We start from the raw sequence: 20,508 nt of genomic DNA, 5'->3' as shown, positions 1-20,508 counted from the left end.
TAAACATGTTGGGCCAAAAGCGATGAATGACGAACACGCTTTCTTCTTTCGGGCAACGCAGTGGACCATTTAGTTTTATTCTCAGTAAATATCACATCTTCGGCTCTATGTGGCACTGCTGTCGCTAGTTGAAATGGATTCAATTAATCGTTCTCTTACGACCGCTAAATCTTCGGACGATAACCTGGAACAAACCTTTTTCAGTTTAGCTTCGCTAGGCACCCTATTAAAGGTAAAGACATCTGATTTACAGCAGCAGTTTTGACGTCAGGTAACGAATATGAAAAACAAACGTAAAACAAAAGGTTCTGCCTTTAAGAAAATGTAAGCAATTAATGCAGTACGCAATGAAAACAAAAAAAAAATACAGACACAGCACTTTCAAAAAACTTTGAAAACGCGCCTATTATCCGGCCAGATTAGAATAAAAATGGAACATCTGTTACTGTGTCTCCATTTCAACCAGCGCCTACAAGACCGGAAAGCCGACAAAGGAGTTGTGACACGACTCAGCGCTCGTTTTTAAACTTGTTTGTGTGTCTTTTTTTATGTGTTGCGCTGCAATTCTTCTTGAGCTCGCAATGTAGACTGAAGATGTTTACACAGAGTAGCAAAAGACCAGGCAGAACTCACGTGAGTCTCTTTAGTACTCGGCCCAGCCGCGGGATGTTCAGCCGCAAGTGTCGATGTTGAGACAAGTGCCGGTTCTGTAGTTGAGCCGTGCCCCTGCCCTGACCCCGAATCTTTCGAAGACTCCGCTATTGCAGGCGGTGGCATTGGCTTCATTGAGGCCTCTTTCCACGCTCCGGTCGCTATGAACAGAAAATTGCATAGGAAGAGCTCCTCTCGAAATGGAAAAACAGCCTCTAGCACGAATAGAAATTAAAAGCAGTCTGCTGATTTGCAATGAATGTTAGGCTATTCAACCGAAAGAGCGTTGACGGGGGCTTACTCGAAGAAGGCTGAAAATGTTTGGTTGTAGAAAGCAGCTTTTTTCCTTTTCAGTCGGTCAAATTAAAAAAAGGCTAATTCCAAACTAAGCCTGTACTCTTAACATTTCATGAAATCCATGAATTGTTCTTTGATGGAGGGCCTAGCATGCAGTCCTACGAGAACTTCAGCGGCAGTTTGCCTCTCCATCTCCCAGACAGGATGCCTTGCTGTCTGAGTAGATATACGATTGAATGAAGAGTAAATGCGCCCGGCCATTCATGCGGTAAGACCACCATTGTAGCTCACCATTGTTATTGTTAGTGTCTTCGCATGAGGTTTTAAACGGGCGCTCTGTTACTCTCCTTCGTCGATATCTCTTTTGTGCCGGATTCATTGGTAAAGTAACAGCCGCAAATATGCCTGATAATGCGCTCCGAATTGTCTAGTGGGCCTGAGGATTGGTGTCCACCCGAGGGAGTAGGTAGAGTGCAACACAACAGTGGCCGACAGTGCTTCGCTGTGTGTAATGGCGGAAGACCTAGTGGCTTAGTGCTATATGCTCGGCCGTATAAGCCGCGGAAATGTTATGAGACCGAAATGGATATATCGAATGCCCTAAAATTTAAGCTCCAGAAGCTAGACGGTGTTATAAGCACCTTTATCTGTGCCCTCCTCACCCCTTAAAAGTAGTCACCCTAACATGACGCCCCCCACCCCCCCATCTCTAGGCGGCGGTACTCACAGAAGTCCACCTAGTAGAGAAATATGAGCGCCTCTCGCACACGACGACGGGACGCCACATCCTCAGCCTTGTATGCCACCGCTACGAGCCCCTCTTATCCGCAAAAGCCTCCCTCTACCCCTCAATCCATTGAAACCTCGACATTCTCCCCTATCCCCGTAAGATGCCCTGTCTTCCACACCAGTCGACGGGGACAAAAGACGGAGAATTTACACCAACGGTACCGCCTTAACAAGGTGCGGATGCTGCCGAGTATCGACACCGACACACCTTAGCGGTCGCGGGTACGTACCATAACGGCAGCCCCACTTTCTCCGCATCCGTGGTGACCGCCTCCCCGATATCGCTGAGCAGGGAGCCACCGCGCTAGCCGTCACCTCCAACCCCACCCCCAAAAGCATTATGAGCGAATCCAAAACTGCAGTCAGTAATATCTGTGAAGGCCGGATTTCTCCCATAACCCTCCACCTGCTACAATCTAACCAACCCCACCCCCCCACACACACATACGCACACATCAACCAGTGTATCTAGACCTCCGCACACTCCGGCCTCCCAACGAACGAGGCGGACCACGCATTCTTCCAAGACAATAATATCTATCATCCCTAAGCGACCTCAGCAAAGGACCGGTTCACCACCCATCTCTAGACCTCCACATTTTCTTACTGGCCGACATGTCCCTATTCCTCACGCAAGAAATCTCCTCGCGCGAGCTCAAAATGCATGCCTTCCCAAATCCGGCAATTTTCTCCCATATCTACCCCACCTTCTACTCCCTTTCAGCTCAGGATTCTGCGGTGGGCACGCTTTCCTGTCTCACATTATGTGGGCCTGCCCTAACCCCCTCCTCCTAATCACTAACGGAGAGCAGTGGGAGACCGCGCTGCTCAGCTCAGAGCCGGGCCTTCAGGCTCGGTTCGTCTTACGGGCTCAATGGGTCGCCAAGGCGCACAAGCTCTTGGCCATCAAGGTGCGGTTGACCCGCTGCGCTATGAGGGGCTCCGTCCTCTTCCACTCAACTAGTGACGTTTATTATCTCTCTACCCACTGGACGCGGCACTTTTAGGGGCTAAGGCGTCATGCTGAGAACTATTTTCAACACCGCTTTCTGACGGCTAGGCCGCAGACCTACAAGGCCGCTGTCTACCGTGATCATAAACAAAACGCCAGCGACTAATCGCAACAGTGTTTGTGCTAAGAAGCCCAAATAAGCACTGAATTGAGCCCAACACCACAATGACTACAGTAGCAAGAATCTTGCGTTAATTAAAAGGGAACCGATTAACGCGGTGACTGTCATCTCAAGAGTAAATACATTCATGGTAAACATATATGATTCCGAAACTCCGTCCAATCTGCTCGATGCAGCACTTACGCGCTTCATGGCGTCCAGATGGTGGAGGGCGGGGCTTGGCAGGCCTGGACAGCTTGGACTTCGCCTTCTTCCGATTGCTGATTTCAGAATTACTCGCCACGGTCTTTTTGGTGGCCGATGAGCCCTCACGCCTGGGGCTCTTCAAGGAAGAAGTAGCGGTCTTCGCGGCGGGATCCATTTGGTATTTTCAGCCTCGGAAGAAGGAACGTTGCCCAGCGGGCTGGCACTGTTCATCAGTGGCTGCTTCTTCTTCTTATCACGCGTTTCGCGGGGAGCTCGTGGTGGCCTTATTTTCTCGCGCTTCGAAGCGCGTGAAATTGGCTTGTGTACAGTATCAAAAGCACTAACTGCCTATCGGTGCGTCATATTAATGCGACCTACACCACACAGGAAGGAAGGAAGGGAAAAGTTTATTTACACTAATGGTTACAGGAAAAAATTTTTAATCACGTCTACTCTAGCTTTCACATGAAATTACAAAAAACCCGTACACAGATATTTTTTCTTTCTTCAGGGATCAAAAACTTAGTGATAGCTGCCTTGCACATGCTGATAAAAATGACACGCTCAATAAGGCGCAAAAACAAAACTGATCCCCTAGTTGAAAGAAAAAAATGGAGGGGCCACTTAAAATCTCCACCGAAAGGGTATGACGTGATAGCTTTAATGGGTCAATCCTCATATACGCGGAATCGGACACTCCCCACTTGACATTCATAGATCCCTTACAGTCCTGATACCCTGGCTGATGCAGTGGTGGAGTGGTTAAGCGATGCGCCACTGCTCTGCGATGGCAGGTGCTGCCATCGGTGAGGATTGCTCTTCCCGAGTCACCTCTTTCGATCAATCAATAATTTAACTGCCACCTGCTACGCTAGTCAGTTTGCTCACAATCCGGTCGGCATGTTGTATAATGACGCCACAAGGCCATGTGGCCTAGGTGGTCTACCTAGATTGCTTCTCCGGAGAATTTTCGGTCAAAACTGCGTTCCGAAAGGGCGAACTTTACGTTGATCACCTGTCGAGAGAAAACGCTGATGCTCCTGAGGTATTGAGCTTCTGACCACAAAGCGTAAGCACATAGTGCGCATGACCGCAATATTTTTAAGAGCGCCATCTATGGCAGCAACTACTCGTCATGTTTCGAGATTTCGTGGGGTCTGCTGCCACCCTGAGATCGCCGCGCCATCTGTGGCAGCAACTAGAAAACAGCATGCATCTCGCATTAAGACTTGTAGCGCCGTGTGTTGATTGCAATGTGTACACGTGAAATGTTTGTGAGTGTGTTTATCATATGAGGAAATAAACTTAAAAATTCGTAGTTCTATTGGTGTACCCCCCTTTAATATCATTCATATCAATTCTAGTAAACCAAACAGCTAAGCCGCCGCAGTGGCCCAGTGGTTATGGTGCTCGGCTGCTGGCCCGAAAGACGCGGGTTCAATCCCGGCCGCGGCGGTCGAATTTCTTTGGAGGAGAAATTCTAGAGGCCCTTGTACTGTGCGATGTCAGTGCACGTTAAAGAACCCCAGGTGGTCGAAATTTCCGGAGCCCTCCACTACGGCGTCTTTCATAGCCTTAGTCGCTTTGGGACGTTAGACCCCATAAACCAACCAAACCAACCAAACAGCTAACGCTCGTTACTTCAACGCCTTCCAGACGGTGGGGGCTTTTTTTTTGTACTTCAAGCCACTATCAAGAAATCTCGTATGAATTTCTGTGTATGCTACGTGCCAGCTACAATTGTCAAAAATGTGCCTCGTAAAAATTTATCGTGATGCTCACGTGCTATATCTGTCAAAAAATTGCTGAGGCTCAGCTTGGCTAAGCCTGGGGAATGCGAAGCATATTAGTGGCTAGGCTTGGTAATACATGGCTTTCCTTGGTTGAATACTTGGTCATTTTAATACAACCACTAGAAGCCTTCGTCGTGGGGGAAGACAACGGCATGGCTACAGCGGAACGCCGACTAACCCCGAGACGCGCGTTGGGTGAGCGCCTGGATTGCCACGGAAGCCGCGTCTGCCTGCCCGGTGAAGCGAGCGTTTCACCTACACCGAGTGTGAACGCGCGTTCGAAATGCGCGGGAATGCGCGGGTGTGACGGCTAGGGGTATTGCTAGGGGTCCTACGGCGACGGCGCGAGGTGGAGGCCGGCTCTCTCATCCGATGTCACTTGGTGTGACGTCACGGTGTCACGTGGCGTGACGGCTAGGGGTCCCACCATGGGTCCATGGGTCCCACGGCGACGGCGCGAGGTGGAGGTCGGCTCTCTCATCCGATGTCACGTGGTGTGACGTCACGGTGTCCCGTGGGGGTCCCACGGCGACGGCGTGAGTGGTAGCTCTAGCAATATACTTCGCATAAAACATGCTTCGTATGAATGCAAACGAGGGAAACATGAGTAGTATATGAGACATCTCCGACACGCTAATCGATGCGACTGTGCAGACGCTGTGGTTCGCTTTTCGTAAGATTGCGGCAGAGCCTGTTTGTATCGCCGCCAAGCTTTAGTTTTAACAATTGTTTGTTCATGCTCAAAGACGCCGGCACACGGTTTTCTGACTGCGTGTGACTTGAGACACAACTAGGGTTATCTCGAATGATTGCAGCACGCGCAACTGCTTCTACGTTGTTCGAGATTTTCGTAGTTATAACTACCAGCCTCTGAAGTTCCGTCGCGGCTTCAAATGGGGTACGGTCAAGAACGCCGGTGAATCTGTTCTTGGACGTCCGCAGAGCTTGTTTACTGTTATAGTAGGATTCAACTTTAAAAAAATTCAGGGGGCACTTTGACTGTCTAAAGTGCGTAGAGGCGAAAGAGTTTTACGCAACACTTTTACTGCCTGTATGGCACTGGTGACGTCACACATAATTAATGACTAATTACAAAGTAATGACAAAATGCAAATTATTGTATAATTACTCATTGATGACCAAACACTAATTACTGATAATTAACGACGCTTAACCTTCGCCTTTAAGAGCGTGTTGTAGCGCTGCCAGGGTGTCCATGGAACGCCGCCCCCCGTTCGGTGCGATGTCGTCCGGTCGTGAATGGCGCTGTGTTCGCGATGCCATTCTGCACGGAGCCCGCCTCGGACCTCAAGAGGCCAAGCCTGACACAGTCATCATCAATACCCTCCAACACCTCATCCTCATCAACACTCCCGACCCGCAGCGCCGACTCCGCAACCTCGCCATCAAGTCCGTGCTCATCAAAGGCACACCCTATGACATATATTCCTACCAAGCAGCCCCGGAGGACTGCGCCCGCGGCGTGTTCCACGGGGTCCCTCTCGACCACTCGTACGAAGACATCAAGGACCGTCTCAGTCACGAACGGAACCCTCCCATCCTCGACTTTAGACATATGGTCTCGACAGAGTCCGTCATCATTATTCTCTTCGAAAATGACTGGGTGCCCAAGCATATCTAGTCTTCCGTTCTCTATAGGCGCTATCTGTTTAAATTTAAAGATTGAGCACTGCCTTAACTGCGGCGCACTCGGTACCCTGTATTGTGCATTGACGCCGGCAGCCAGCTGTGCAAGTTAGATCACTCTCTGGGGACCCATCCTTTTATAGATTCCCGTATTTGCGCGCGTAATGAACGTATCCATTACTGTAGCTGTCAAAAAGTTATATTTTTCCCCCTTGCCTAATGAGCGCACCTCATCTTAAAGGAGGCAGTCTGCCGATTATGACAGCGAATGCATGCAGGCGTCCATTTTGGCGAGCCAAAACAACTACACAGTATTACCTATGAATGCTCAAGGTGGTACTATACATCCCACCCTAGAGGACGAACACCTAATGAAAATGTTTCGCAAGCAGTGTTGAACACAAAAGAAACCACCCCTCAGCGCACAGGGCTTCTCTGCTCAATCGGCCATAATGAGAGCTGTAAAACAGACATGGCAAGGGAAAAAGAGATCTCGTTATGACATGCATGACAAAGCCTAATAGTCACCGAATCCAGGGAACATAATATAGGGAATGTTTTTTTTAATGTGATGTGTTCATCATTGGGAGATTAATAGTGAAATTGCTTAAACATAATTGATTATAAAACAGACAAAAACAACCACAAACGCCAACCCTAAGGTAGCGCTGGTGAACGCTCTCAAGGTTCTGTTACAATGTATATAAATGCACCTGAAGTCAGAAAATTGGACAGCCGGCGCCGTAGCTCAGTGTGTAAATGCACCGGACGCGAAATTCAGAGTTCGTGGGTTCGGACCCCACCGGCGACATGTGGTTGTTTTTCTTCTGCTCTCTAATCAATTATCTTTAAGTAATTACTCTATTAATACCCCACTGATAAGCCCATATCAGTAAAGAAAATGTCCTGTGCTCCTTGGTTTGGGTGACTGTTAGGTTCCGTCAAGGGCTGTAGAAGTTCGTTGTGGTTCGGCTTCACGCTGAAGGCTGAGAATTGTGCTAGTCTGAACTCGCGCATGCTGGATTCCATTTTCAAGGTACACCGACCGCAGGAGTTCCCGGCATGCCCTGGGCGACTTCTCGAGTTTCACAAAACTTGCGACTTCTCGAGTTTCACAAGACTTCTCGAGTTTCACAAGGATTGACGAGTTGCTCAGTTTTGTCATCCCCCGTCTTGGCTTGGTGTATCTTCTTGTAACTCGGCTTAACTCGATTGTTCCCGAATCTTCGAAGTCTATCATTACTCATGCTCTCCCAGCTCCTCTCCATATACACGGGAACTAACCTCATTACCTGTGAGCCACGCCTCGCATTCATCTTGATCGCAATTAAAGTTGGCATAAACACAAGCGGGCGTGAGCGGCGCTTGAGTCAACCTCGTTAGGACTGATGCTTGGGCAAGTTGGTATGTCATTTACAAGAAGAACAGCGCGAAATGGACAAGGACTAAAAGAATATACACACAGATAGGCGCTGACTTGCAACTAAAGGTTTATTGCTCGAAAAATGGAAATAAATAGATCAGACTCCAAACAACAAAAAGAAAGCATAGGGGTGACACACATGTGTCTATGTACATGAAAAAACCAATATTATACAGCAGCATTACTTACCTGCAATTCTTTTGTTGACATCGCTAAGTAGGGACTACTGACACATGCGTCCTTTAACCAGGTGATTTTAGCGCGGCTTGAATATTTTCTTGAGTTTGCGTGTTGGGGTGTCTACTCAATCTTTTGTTTGTTGGAAGTATGGCTGGCAAGTTTTGCTTTCACAACCTCTGCCGTGGATGTCGAGATGCCCTTTAACTGTATTGTGAACATTGTTAGTGTTCTCTCAGGCGCTCATTCAGGCATCTGCCCGTGTGGCCGATGTATTGTTTTCCACAAGAAAGTGGAATGGAGCAGACGACACCTTCTTGGTATGCAACAAAATGATTCTCATGCTTTATGGAGCACTTTTGTGGCGTGAATTCCTCGCTAGCTTGTTTGCACAATTTTGCAAGCTTTTCGGGAGCCGAAAAAAACCCTTACATGAGCTCGGTCGCCTACCTCCTTTAGTTTATGGGAAAACTTATTAATTTAAGGAACAACTGTTGGCTTTTCTTTCGCCTTGGCGGACTCTGACAGTTCGTTTGCTTTTCCTTAAACTTGCGAGCATCGATTCAGATACGGACACGAGCAGTTGCTTGGGATAGCCTGCCTTCACAAGTTTGGTGGTTGAAACTATCTTGTTGAGAGTGAATGCATGATTTATTTAGAGCGTTGTTATAGTATGACTTAGCCACGGCGCGTTTAACCAGCTTGGAATGCGACGATGCGAATGGAAGTAGAGGCTTGTTGCTTCGCGGTTCATACGATCAGCAAGTATGATTTGGCAAGTAGTAGTAGCAGTAGTCGTACAAAATTTTATTCCGCAAAATGGGACGGGGTTTCTTACATCATTGCAAAGCTGCTAAAGAGCGTTCAGCGCGAAAATGCGGCCTCTGCCACGGTGTCGTTCATAACTTACTGGGAAAGCAATGCTACTCCCAAGAACGGCCTTTCGCGTAGCGGCGGCCGGTAGCCACGTTAGACCTTTAGATGACCTATGACGTCATACCAGGGTGAGAGATGGGCTACCAAGTCGAGTCGTCGCGCAGCGGCAACCGGTATCCACGCATGACCTTTAGAATGACCTCCGACGTCATACCGTGTCTAGCGATGTCATAACGTGACGTCATACCAGGGTGAGAGATGGGCTACCAAGTCGTGTCGTCGCGCAGCGGCGGCCGGATGCCACGCGTAACCTTTAGACGCGGCGCGCCGCGTTCCTTCCGTTAGAGGCGCTGCGCTCGCTTTCGCAACCTATCACGCTTAACCAAAGCTCAGCCCCCGCCAATTTTTCTCAGCCGATATATTTGCCTTCTCTCAAACCAATTCACTATTGAACTATTGATTAATGTGTGCGTAACATATAATGTACAAAATGAAAAATCACCCAGTGCTTTCAGCAGTAAAGCGTGAACTTTGTAGAACTTAAATGCCATTGCACACATGCTAATATTTTGTTATATTTTGTAGGCATCATACATACACAAACTCGAATATCTAGGCATACCTTGGTAAACGCAAGCGTCATGACGATTACATTAGCGGGAAATGTAATACACAGAACGCGCGCACACTGCTTGCGTGGCGGCACGCGCGCCATTTTTAACCTGACCATGCAGTCATTGTAGCAGTCTTCGCGAGAAGCGAAAAGCTAGCTCGTAAGTTTCAAGCTATTGTTTCCATGTTATTGCGGCAAGAAAGATCACCGCTGTTTCGTGAGTATACATGGACAAAATACCATAAAAATGACAACTCAAAATAGCCACACTCTATGCCATGCTACTGTTGGCTTGTAGGCGCCCAGAAGCGTATCACGATTAACAGACTCCTGTAAAAGGAAATCAACCAGCGGCCGGGCCGTCAAACCTAGAGGAACATGGCGTTGATCGCATAAAGCAAGATTATTTTGAAGGTGCTGATTCCTAGCTGAACAAGCGCTCTTGCCACGTCTCGATAACCAGTGCAGGGGGCGACACCTAGAGTGGGAATCCATATACATTCAGCGTTCCTAGATTTAGCACATTCATGAAGTGAAAACCAGGGAATACGTCATATTTATTTGAGGTATTCCATCGATGCTTATACTCTCCTGAGGACAGGTCATGACCATATGATTGAACAATATTCGCTGCAAGCATATACACCGAACGTTATCAACATTGGCGCCAAGATCCCACGTTATTAAAGCACCACGTATAGTTTCGCTTTCATTCCCGGACACGTTGCGCAGAGTTCGCATAAAGTTTATATTCAAGTTGCTTCCACGGTTCATGCATAGCAACAGTTTGCACTTGATCTACTGTGCCACGCAGCTCAGTCAGAAATTGAAATACGGCAACACTTAACGCAGAAATAGGCGGCTTGAAAATCTATCATGTCGCACTCGGCTTCGCAGACTTCAGAGAGCTACTGATTATATCCTAATAGAGTGGCTACACAAAATTCACGTTTTTGTGAAATCACATGCACCTGGCTTGGAAATCGACCATCAGAAATGAAACTGTAGCCAATAATAACAGCAAAATAAAAGAAATCAGCCACAGTGTGTGTTTCAAGGCCTCGCAATAAACAAAGCAGCACTAGTAACATGCAATAGCAACAGTCAGAGTTCAGATCGCAGCAAATATGTCTGCTACCGTGATCGAGGATTAACTTCGTGGGTTTTGATGCCAAGCGGCTTGAATATGATTGCAAAGTTATAGAAGGTAAGTCTAAAAATCACTCCTGCTTCATCCTCATAGCGTTACATATTCTGAATGACTAAAAAAGATTAAATTATTTCGCTTGAAAAAACATGCCTGGTCCAAGCGTCGCAGAGGTCAGCCGATAGCGGAGATCTCAATCATTGGTTATGACAAAGGCGACCAATGTCTTTGAATGGAGTCAAAGACTCGGCACACTGCACTATCAGGCGGACGCATCGGTGCGCCGCGTAGACAGTGGAACGCCTCTCCGAACGCCGGCAGGTGGCGCAGCGGGAAGTTAACCCGCTGCTCGGGCGGCAGTCGCTGGTGTGTGGCGTAGTTGTGCGCCTTGTAGGCGTCGTCGCTGTTCTCGCAGTTGTCGCGCGCAAAGTGGGCGAAGAAGAGCTGCTCAGATGTGAAGTTCGGCAGCGGCGCCAATCGGAAGTCGACGTTCCAGATGCGGTTTACATGCAGCATCTCCTGCAGGTGAAAAAAAAAAGACTATTTTTCTAGAAGACTGAATGAACCAACTGCAGGGGCTGTGCGTAATTTTTTATCTCTAATGGCGGAAAATGTAGGTATCTGTGTGCGTCAGACGATAGGACAACAGCCGACACAAAGTGGGCGAAAAGCTTGCGAATCTTAGTTACTGCGGTTGCAAATGCTGCACCGATAACTGCGTCACACGCGCAATGACGCGGCTATAGGTGCGTGGCTATAGGTTTGGCGCTTGGGCATGGATTGTTACAGCCCAGAATTGATGCTTGTTAGGCGAGTTGGTCATTCATAACTATTTAACAGCGCTAGACCAAGACCGAACAAGAAACCCCGCATAACAACATGAGTGCTGCCTTCAAGCCGTTTATTTCTTGCTTATGCCAAGTATATTTACACACAAGAAGCACCAGCAAGAAAGGAAAAGAGCAGGATGATTGACACATATTGATGCCTCTCAGTTCTTTTCTGGTCGCCAACCATATAAAAACATTATCCCTTTTGGAGCCAAAGCCGACCAAAGCTGCAAAAAACGTTTCACCGCAGAGGCCTGACCTCGAATTGACCTTGTGGGTCTGAATAAATAAAACAAATATTGCCACAGCTGGTTTTCGAACTCGCGGCGGTGCGAACAGATAAGCTCGGCTGGCCACTGCATGAGAGCACAATATGCTATCGCCACAGCCGATGACTCCTCGTGTTAAACTGCAACAAACTCTCGCGCTGTGTATTTCACGTCGCCGTCTCCATCAACTAATACTACTATCGAACTAATATCGTCGCCAAACATGCCGACGCCCCAGCAAAACTAAACCATGAGGCAACCAGGCTAAACACATGCTTTTCCATGTCAACTCGGTCTAACTGCGTTGAAACCCTACTACTTTTTTTTCTTAAGTGCGGCCGCCAAAGAAGATAGGCGGGTCACATAGTTTACGTATTTACAGAAGATAGGCACCAGAACCGGAATACTTTTGGAGAGCCTCATTAACCCTGTCTGATTTCCAGCCGCCTCATTCTTTGCACATTTTCCACTTGGAAGTCACTTCCGCGCTATTTCCTCTTATTTCCAAACATCGTAACATCTTCTGAATATCTATCGCCCCTTTCTTTCTTACGACCATGCGTACTCTGAGAAGATGAGGTTCCCCGTTTAATTTCATCTGCAATATCGTTCACTCACCGTTGCTCACTGTGGACTTGTCCCTTTCTTTCAAAATTGCACCTATCGTTCTTCCTTTCAAATCTTGCTGACTTGACATTATTATCGTTGCAAACTTCTGCGTTAGTCCTATTGTCCCCCCCCCGCCCCCCACGATGTTGCATGCTGGCGATGTGAAGAGGCAATATTCGTTTCGAGCACCTATAGGCCAGCTGCTCTCCATGGAACTGGAATATATATTCTCCGCCCAATTTTCAGGCGTGGTCCGACTAACACTGACTGCTTGGTCTAAACAGAAGTAATGTCTCAATACTTCCAGTTGCTAACTGCCACCGTAAGCTGCTGTTAATTGACTTCTTTATTCTTTCTAATCTTTAAAGGCTATATTTGGAGTCGATTTCTGCGGCCCGCTGTCCAGTACTTTATTTCATCTTCGAGTAACTGAGCTCTACACGATTGCAAGCAAATAAGGTGTTTGTGAATTACTGCCTAACATTATTTACGCCAGATAGACATTCTTATCGGGCCACAAAGAGGCTAGGTTTTGGACGGGTTCTGTAGAATAGGTCATATGAAATGGTTTCCATGTGGATAAAAAATAATCTGTAGATAATAAATGTCGGTGTGCATTACCATCATATATTACGAAAAATCTCTGTAATGCAACAGATAACAGTAGTCATAGAAGTGATGCTTAGACAAAAAGGTGGGGAACTGCGCGTAAGTGCATGTAGACACACGTACAAGCAGAAATGGAATAATTAAGTAGTGCTAATGTTGGAGAATCTATTGTTGCCAGGCAAAGCAAACATATTCGTCAGATGGCTATTAATTTCACGCTTTACCCTGCGCCACATAAATATTGTCGTATCCAACGTATCCACACGTAAGAATACTATAGATCTGTACAAGATAAACGCATAGCTTCAGTTCCTGTACAAAAAGTGGAATACTGCACATGGAAAAGTATTCGAGTGAATCAGATTGGCGCACAGGGCCATTCATTGAAGGAAAGCTGAAGTGTGCCAGGAATGGTTTCTGAAAGCGGTTTCAGGTGCTTTCCCACCAGACGACAAATGACTGGTACATGCAACAGCAGCAAGGCGTGTTCTTACACCAGCTTAAGAACAAAGCTCCGCATCGCAGACCATGTTAGCCACGCGCGCGAAGCACGCAGCTGTCGCGCACGACGCGGTGCGCATCGTGCAACTGTCAAGACTGTTTACGCCTAATTGACTACTAAAGTTCGGTACCGCAGCACCCATGGCCGAATGTCTATGTGATGCTTCTCGAGTCAAGACACTGTAGTTGAGATTCTGATGTCATCATGCCGAAATCCAGTCCAGTCAGTGTCCAGTCCATTCGCTCACCCATCTCAATATCCGGGGACACCGTCCTTTTGGCCTCACAAGTCGGTGAGCAGCAAAAGCTGACTGGTCAGGCTAGGCTGGAGGGGGAGGCCAGAGGGCTCTCTAACTGAGCAGACTATACCGGGAAGGTTTTACGTTAGAGTTTATTGTCTCTCTCTCTCCCTCATCTAACGGACTGTGTTCTTTCGTACATTAGTAGATGGGTTTCAGCAAGTTCCTGGTTTATATTCCTGGTTCTACATATTCCCGCGCTATCGCGCTCCCATAAGTTTCGATCAGCGCTTGTAATCACCCATCGAATGTCGACGCCCACCTTGAAGGCGGAGTGCGTCAGGGCGACGGCCGCAGTGTGCGCAAGCAGCGCGTAGCCCGCCTCGTCCGGATCGACGTCGGCTTCGTGGCGCGCCGACCCCGCCGTCATGCGGTAGTCACGTGCCAGGCAGTCGAGCAGCTCGTCCAGCAGTCGCTGTGCCCTGTCCGTGTACCCAAGCTGTGTGCTGCTGTCGTCAGCCGTACCTTCGTCCAGCAGGGCGGGCACCAGGCCGAAGTACAGCCTCACAGCCATGCGCGCCAGCTGAAAGGCGAACGCTGTGCCGTTGCCCGGCACCGAGGCGTTCACGATGCCGAATGGAACGTACACCGCATGGTGTCCCGGGCTGTACCTAAGGGCACAAGTAGGGTCGTGCACACTTTCTGTGGAACCAAATTGAAGGTGTTGCAGCATGCTCAAACTTTTAACCCGAATATCACTTTCTACGGGTAGTCTAACTTATGAACAAGTTTGTTCAGTTGGCTAGTTGCTGGATTCTCAGTTTTAGAGCACGAAGTAGAAGTACTGACGGCTTACACAAAAACGCGCATGGAAATACTCACTTCATGTTAACGCCCGGGTTCGAACCCGACCGCAGAGGCAGCGTTTCGATGGAGGCGAAATGCAAGAGGCGCCCGTGTGCTGTGCGATGTCAGTGCCCGTTAAAGATCTCCAGATGGTCGAAATTATTCCGGAGGCCTCCACTGCGGGACCTCTTTCTCTCTTCCTTTTTTCACTCCCACCTTCCTTCCTTCCCTAACGGCGCGGTTCAGGTGTCCGCCGATATATGTGAGACAGACACTGCGCCATTTTCTTTCCTCAAAAACCAATTTACCAATTTACCATACGACTACAAACGTATAAGCGGGTAAACAAACACAAAATGAATGAAAAACACGACACGACAATAGCGCTACAAAATGGGATGAACGCTTCACGGAAGGAAGGAAGGGAAGGGAAAACTTTATTTACACTAATGGTTTTTCCTGCGGTTTGGGGGCATCTTCAGAGACGTCTTGGTTCTACCCCCAGGAGCCTTCTCTGTCGAAGTCGTCCGCCTCTAATCAGTGGTCGGTTGCCCTCAGTCCAGGGCTCCGCTGGCCACTGCCGCCCGTTGAGCTCGCTGTACCAGACCTTGTTGGTCTTCGCAGCGGTCGCTGGACAGCAGAGTCTCCCACTGCTCCGCACTCGGGTTTTGTATTTTGGGGACCACGTCTATGTTTTGGCAGGCCCATGTGATGTGGTATAGTGTAGGTTTTTCGTCGCACCAGGGACATTTGAAAACTCTGCAGCTACCAACCCGAAGGACCACCCAAGGTCCTTTTTTCTCACAGTGCTTTCCACCTAGTGTTTGCAATCTGCATGTGCGCTTGCTGGTAAGCGACTGAGCCACCATAATTAAGATGTGAAAGGCTTCATTGTGATATATGTCTCACACGACTGGGCTGCGTTTGAGTTTGCTTTTTGGTGGTTCCACGTAAGATCGAACAAAGGATGGCTGGTGAACATCTTAAATTTTTTTGAAATTTTTATATATTGCTGCCTAATTAACGGAAAGGAGCGATCCGCCATTGTTTTTTTTCCCAAAAATTTTTCGAAGCACGCGAACTTATAAATCATAAGTGGAGTTCCGCGCTTCAGTGCTCTGCTGTTTCGGCCAACTTTGGTTACAAATTTCATAAAATATATTGAACTTAGACACCTGAAAAATATTTGAGTAAATATATTGACATTTTTATTTGAGCCCCGTTATTTTTTTCTATCTGCAATCTATACACGTTTTTGTAAAATTTCTCGAAATCCGCCCAAAAAACGTTTTTTTTAATCTAGTTTGCGGGTCGTTATATCAAAAATGCCTTGAAACAGAGTGTCAGGGATTGCGCGTTATAATCTGTGCAAACGGACCTATCAGACGGGTTTGGTTTATTGGGGTTTAACGTCCCGAAGCAACTCAGGCTATGAGGGACGCCGTAGTGAAGGGCTCCGGAAATTTCGACCACCTGGGGTTCTTTAACGTGCACTGACATCGCACAGTACACGGGCCTCTAGACCTATCAAACTGCTGAAGTTGCTATTTATATATCGTTTCGACAAAGAGATATGATTGCGGTAACTTGAAGAAAACACAAAGCAATGAAAACTTCTTACGACAATTAAAAAAAAATTACGTTTTTAAAACTTTGTCCCCAGAGCCTCCTTTATATAAGATTTAACAATCAATAAAACATGTTCTATAATTTATTTTTCTGTAGTAGTTCCGGCCACTGCAGTGAGACCCTTGAGCAAGGATTGGCAAATGATGGTATATTTGGTATCTTGCTTCCTATGTCTATAGAATGCAGGAAGGACTGGGTCTCAGTTTCTTTCAAAATATCTTTAGTAGCGAAAAGGTGCCGGTGGCACAGAGGGCGCCAATATCTAAATTGTTTTTCAGCGCTCTGTGCTGGCGCTTACGCGTTGCCGCTTCCTACCGGCTGCCTGGACTTTCACTTTCCTTGAATTTGCCGCACGCGCTCTTTGAGAGAGAGGCACAGTAATGGATGAGCATTTGTGCTATTTTTCCAGCGCTATGCGGTGCATGAGAAAGCCACCAAAGCGAACAAATAGTGCTTGTAATTTTTTTTTTCCGTAGGGGAGGTGAAAAGCTGTTGAGAAAGCGAGCTTCTATGACCGGCCTCTCGTACTTCTCGCATGCCGCTGCGATTGACAGCTCGTTCTACAGGACACACTATTCAACACCGTAGATATGCTTCACTCGTATTGCACTTGCCATAGGTATTCGCGGCGCTACTTATCGCAGGCGCTAACGCGGCGAGCAGCAGCCGTTGAGGATTCCATACCTGGCAAGTGTCCCGAAAGCATCGCCGACGTCGCGCGGCCGTGCTCTTCGAGTAAGCTGCGCCAGCCGCTGGCTCTGGTAAACCTTGGACGCCTCGTGGAACATGTGAAACGGACTGCTGCCGGGTGGAAGGGCCCCTCCCGCGCACTGGTCTTCTTTCAGGGACCACGGCGGATAGAAGCGGGCCAGTCGGAGACGTCTCAGCATGAAATGAACCATGTCGCGCGTCCTGCTGTCCATCCAAGAGTAACGCCGAGTACTGCGGAAGAACATGCTCTCCAGCTGAGACATCCAGGCTCGGCTGGTGAGGTCAGTGCCACTGGCAAGGGTGATCTTCGCGTGGGCCTTTACCACACACACGGGGAGCACAGACTCGACTGCGCGCAGGCACAGAACCCACTTGGGCATAGGAGAGAGGACGCGGCCAGTGACCTGGACACTGTATAGCTTCATAAGGTTCTGGCTGTCTGGCAGAAAAGGCGCCACAGAGACAACTAGGCGGAAGCCCAGGAAGTTTAGCAGAGATCTTGGTTCTAACTCCTTAAAAAGCTCGGTCAGCTCGTGGTCGAAGTAGACAGGATTGCTGTACTGTACTGTGGTGTTCCTGGTTAGAGTACCTTCGAACACGACGTTGACAAAGGTCTGCAGACCCTGGTCTAGACTCTCAAGAGGAACAAGTTTTACTTCTAAACCTTGGAAGAGTGGCTTCCTCTTTGCGATGCTCTTGAAGACGGCCATGACATCTGACGCGAGCTCGTAAAGTATGCCAGATGTCTTGAGCAGTTTAGCGGACTCAGAGATAGCGGCATGAAACATTGAGACAATAGCGCTGTGCTGGTCGTCGCCGCGAAAAAAAAGCAGCTGGGGAAGCTGGAGTTCGATTACTGGCTGTCCATATATCTTGTCAAGTGCCGCTTGAACACTGAGGAGAGCAGCCAGCCCGAACTCCCGCATAAGCCTCGCGGCGACAGACCACACGTCAAACACTGTGACAGTGACTTTGCTCTCGACAGGCCAGCGTTGCGCGGAAGGCCACGTAGCGAACAGTTGTCTCAGTTCCATGGTGCTTTCATCGCCATGCGGACTCATGCAGGCCTGGTACAGTCGCTTCGCTTCGATCACATCATTGTGCGCGGAGTCCAGTATATACTCTAGAACGTCGGTGTGCATGGTATCCTCCATCATTGTATCTATGGACGTCGCCACACCAATTCCTGCAGCTGGATTCTGCATCAAATGCTCCCATTGGCTGCACACATATTGGTAGAAGTTATCGCATGGTGACACGTCATGGCTGAAGAGGCCAGCGAAATACTGACCATCTTTTACACAAGAGTCAGTTGAGCACTCGTACGCTCGCCTAGGTGGGACCGTAGGTGGTAGGTCAGTGCTTAGTATGGGCGTAGTTAGTGTCGCGCTTTGCCAGCCTGGACCACGTCCGCGAGAGAGCAGGACTATGACGCAGATCCACACAATGCACACAATCGCCAGGACTACGACAAGGTTGCTCTCGGGATATATAACGGTCGTCTGATTCTCAAGCTCTCTAAGTATCTCATCCATGTCCTGTTTGCTCTCTGTGTCATATTCTGGGTCAGCTTGAGTGGCTGGTGGAAGCTGTTGTACCTCTCGCTCAGCCTCATGTGAATGCTTCTCACCCGACGGTTTTTCCTGTCCTGATGATGGTTCTTCGCTGCTGCCATTCTTCTCAGCAGCCGCGGCCTTTACACTCCTGTTAGAGGCTGACGACTGCTGTGACTTTTCTGATGACCCGCTCTCATGTTTGGGGGGCACTGTGCTTGCAGCTGTGACAACTGAACTCGTGCCTTCTGCCCCAGCGCCCGGTATGGATTCCCGGGAACGCGATTTTGCGGCCTTCGGTGTGCCCTGAGCGGAGGCAAAATCATCGTCGAGCTGGTCTTCATCGCTGTCTTCTGCTTTTTCCCTGGCTTCCTTATCCGCATCTCCAGGTTCTTTGGAAGCAGCAGTTTCGTGTATAGTTTTTTCGGTTTGCGTGAAGCCTGTAGTGTCATGTCCTATTGATTCCTTACGGGTGCTAGCGGTGCCCTCTTTAGTGCCACCAAATCCTGAAATACTCGGTAAAACGGAACCTCGTCTAGATTCTGGCTTCAAAGCAGCGTCTCCGACGGGAGCCTTTGCTTCCTGAGGTGCTGGTTTCGTAGAGGGTACTTCAGGCGGCAGTTTCTCGCCAGCGGCAACTTCAAATGCTCCAGAACCCGGTTTAGAGGTGTCTTCTGAAATGGGCTTTGGTGATTTGGCTTCGCCCTCCAGAAGAGACTCTCTACGTTCATCAAGTGCATCCGTCTTATGACAAGTCTTTAAGATTCCATGATGTGCCTGAGCAGGAGATTCCTCTGTCACTCCAGCGGTACTTGTCCTTTTTTCCTTGGCGACAGTCACAGCGCCGATCACTTCGTGAGACACGTTCCTCAAGCTTGGGCTAGGAGAGCCTGTTTCTCCACGGCCGGATGCTTTCGATGCTCTTCTGTCTGCGGCTATGGACGGCTTTCTGGAGGCCGTCTTTTCCAGCAAGTCGTCGTTGATATAAGATATTGAGGTGTCAGAATGCAACATTTCCGATGCAACCTCGGAGATTCGCCTCAGCTTTGCTTCTCGCGTCGGCAAAAGTTTCGCCGGGTGCTTTTCATGTAATAACTTAGTCTCGGCCTTTGCCTTTCCTGGCAGCCTCCGGCCAGACAAAGGCGAAAGTTTTGTACTTTCCGCCGAAAGGTCAGGAGCTGCAGTGGACTTTGCAGCAACCGATGCTACAGACGACGCCCCTGATTGCCTCCTTTTCGACGCTCGTGAATCCTTTCCTGTTCGTTTGGAGAGCTTGGAAGTTGAGCCGCTCGTGTCTGTAGACATTATCGAGGTTTTACTGGTGGCTTTGGATAGAGGGCGCTGCTTCCCATCTTTCTTTTCATGCGACGTCGATTTCCTCCTCTCCTTAAGCTTCCTGTCGCTGACCGTTGAGGGCCTCCTTCGTCGCCTGTCTGCGGCCTTTTGAGAGGACCACGAGAACGTCTCGTACCTGGCAGTTCTTCTGCTTGTGGACCAGGTCATTTCGCGAAAATAAGTGCCCGACCTTTCGTCTCCGACATGCTCGTCGTTTAGGGCGATCGGAAATGCCGAGGTGTTGCCCAGCCACGGTGGTGCCTGCGATTCGAAACGGCGGCTTACGTTCTGTTTGAGCACTGGAATTGGTTCAAATTTAGACTAGGAAGTTTATATCCATAAAGCGAACGGCCAACGTATAGGAACAGAAGAAATAACGCAGATAACAAGAGGTTTGATTACTTTTCTGATTCAATAAAAAACGAAACCTGTTGTGTGAAACTGCACTGAATCTCGCTCGTAGAGATGTAAGGCTTACCATTCGCTTCCAGAGTTCGTTTTGTGCGCCATACTTGCGTACTCTTTAGTACCGGCTAGAGTACCTAACCACATTACAAGAAACCCAGCAGCCCATCTGCTTGGTTTAAATGGTACACGCCCAAAATAGTGATCATGTAACATGCAGAGAAAGTCGCATGGACGTGT

The 20,508-nt window shown here is 48.5% G+C and overlaps 1 protein-coding gene across 1 annotated transcript; it reads right to left on the bottom strand.

The window, feature by feature from the left end:
• Positions 1–10,936: 10,936 nt before the first annotated feature.
• LOC149336337 (neprilysin-11-like) lies at positions 10,937–19,542 on the bottom strand. The gene is made up of 3 exons (XM_089554131.1): positions 16,949–19,542; positions 14,112–14,460; positions 10,937–11,251 (listed from the first exon to the last, which is right to left on the bottom strand). Exons 1-3 carry the CDS (start codon positions 19,540–19,542, stop codon positions 10,937–10,939), a joined length of 3,258 nt encoding a protein of 1,085 aa, XP_089410257.1.
• Positions 19,543–20,508: the final 966 nt, after the last annotated feature.

This window comes from Amblyomma mixtum, chromosome 7, assembly GCF_055824585.1.
Source record: "Amblyomma mixtum isolate Tamu chromosome 7, ASM5582458v1, whole genome shotgun sequence".
Classification (NCBI taxonomy): domain Eukaryota; kingdom Metazoa; phylum Arthropoda; class Arachnida; order Ixodida; family Ixodidae; genus Amblyomma; species Amblyomma mixtum.
The sequence above is the reverse complement of the archived record's forward strand: the minus strand, read 5'-3'. Positions and strand labels throughout refer to the sequence as shown.

Coding starts and splice junctions, on each gene's coding strand:
- LOC149336337 (XM_089554131.1), bottom strand. CDS start 19,542: ATGTTGCATTCTGACACCTCAATATCTTATATCAACGACGACTTGCTG. Junction 14,461..16,948: donor GCTTTCGGGACACTTGCCAG/GTATGGAATCCT, acceptor TTGTGCCCTTAG/GTACAGCCCGGGACACCATG. Junction 11,252..14,111: donor TGACGCACTCCGCCTTCAAG/GTGGGCGTCGAC, acceptor TTTCACCTGCAG/GAGATGCTGCATGTAAACCG.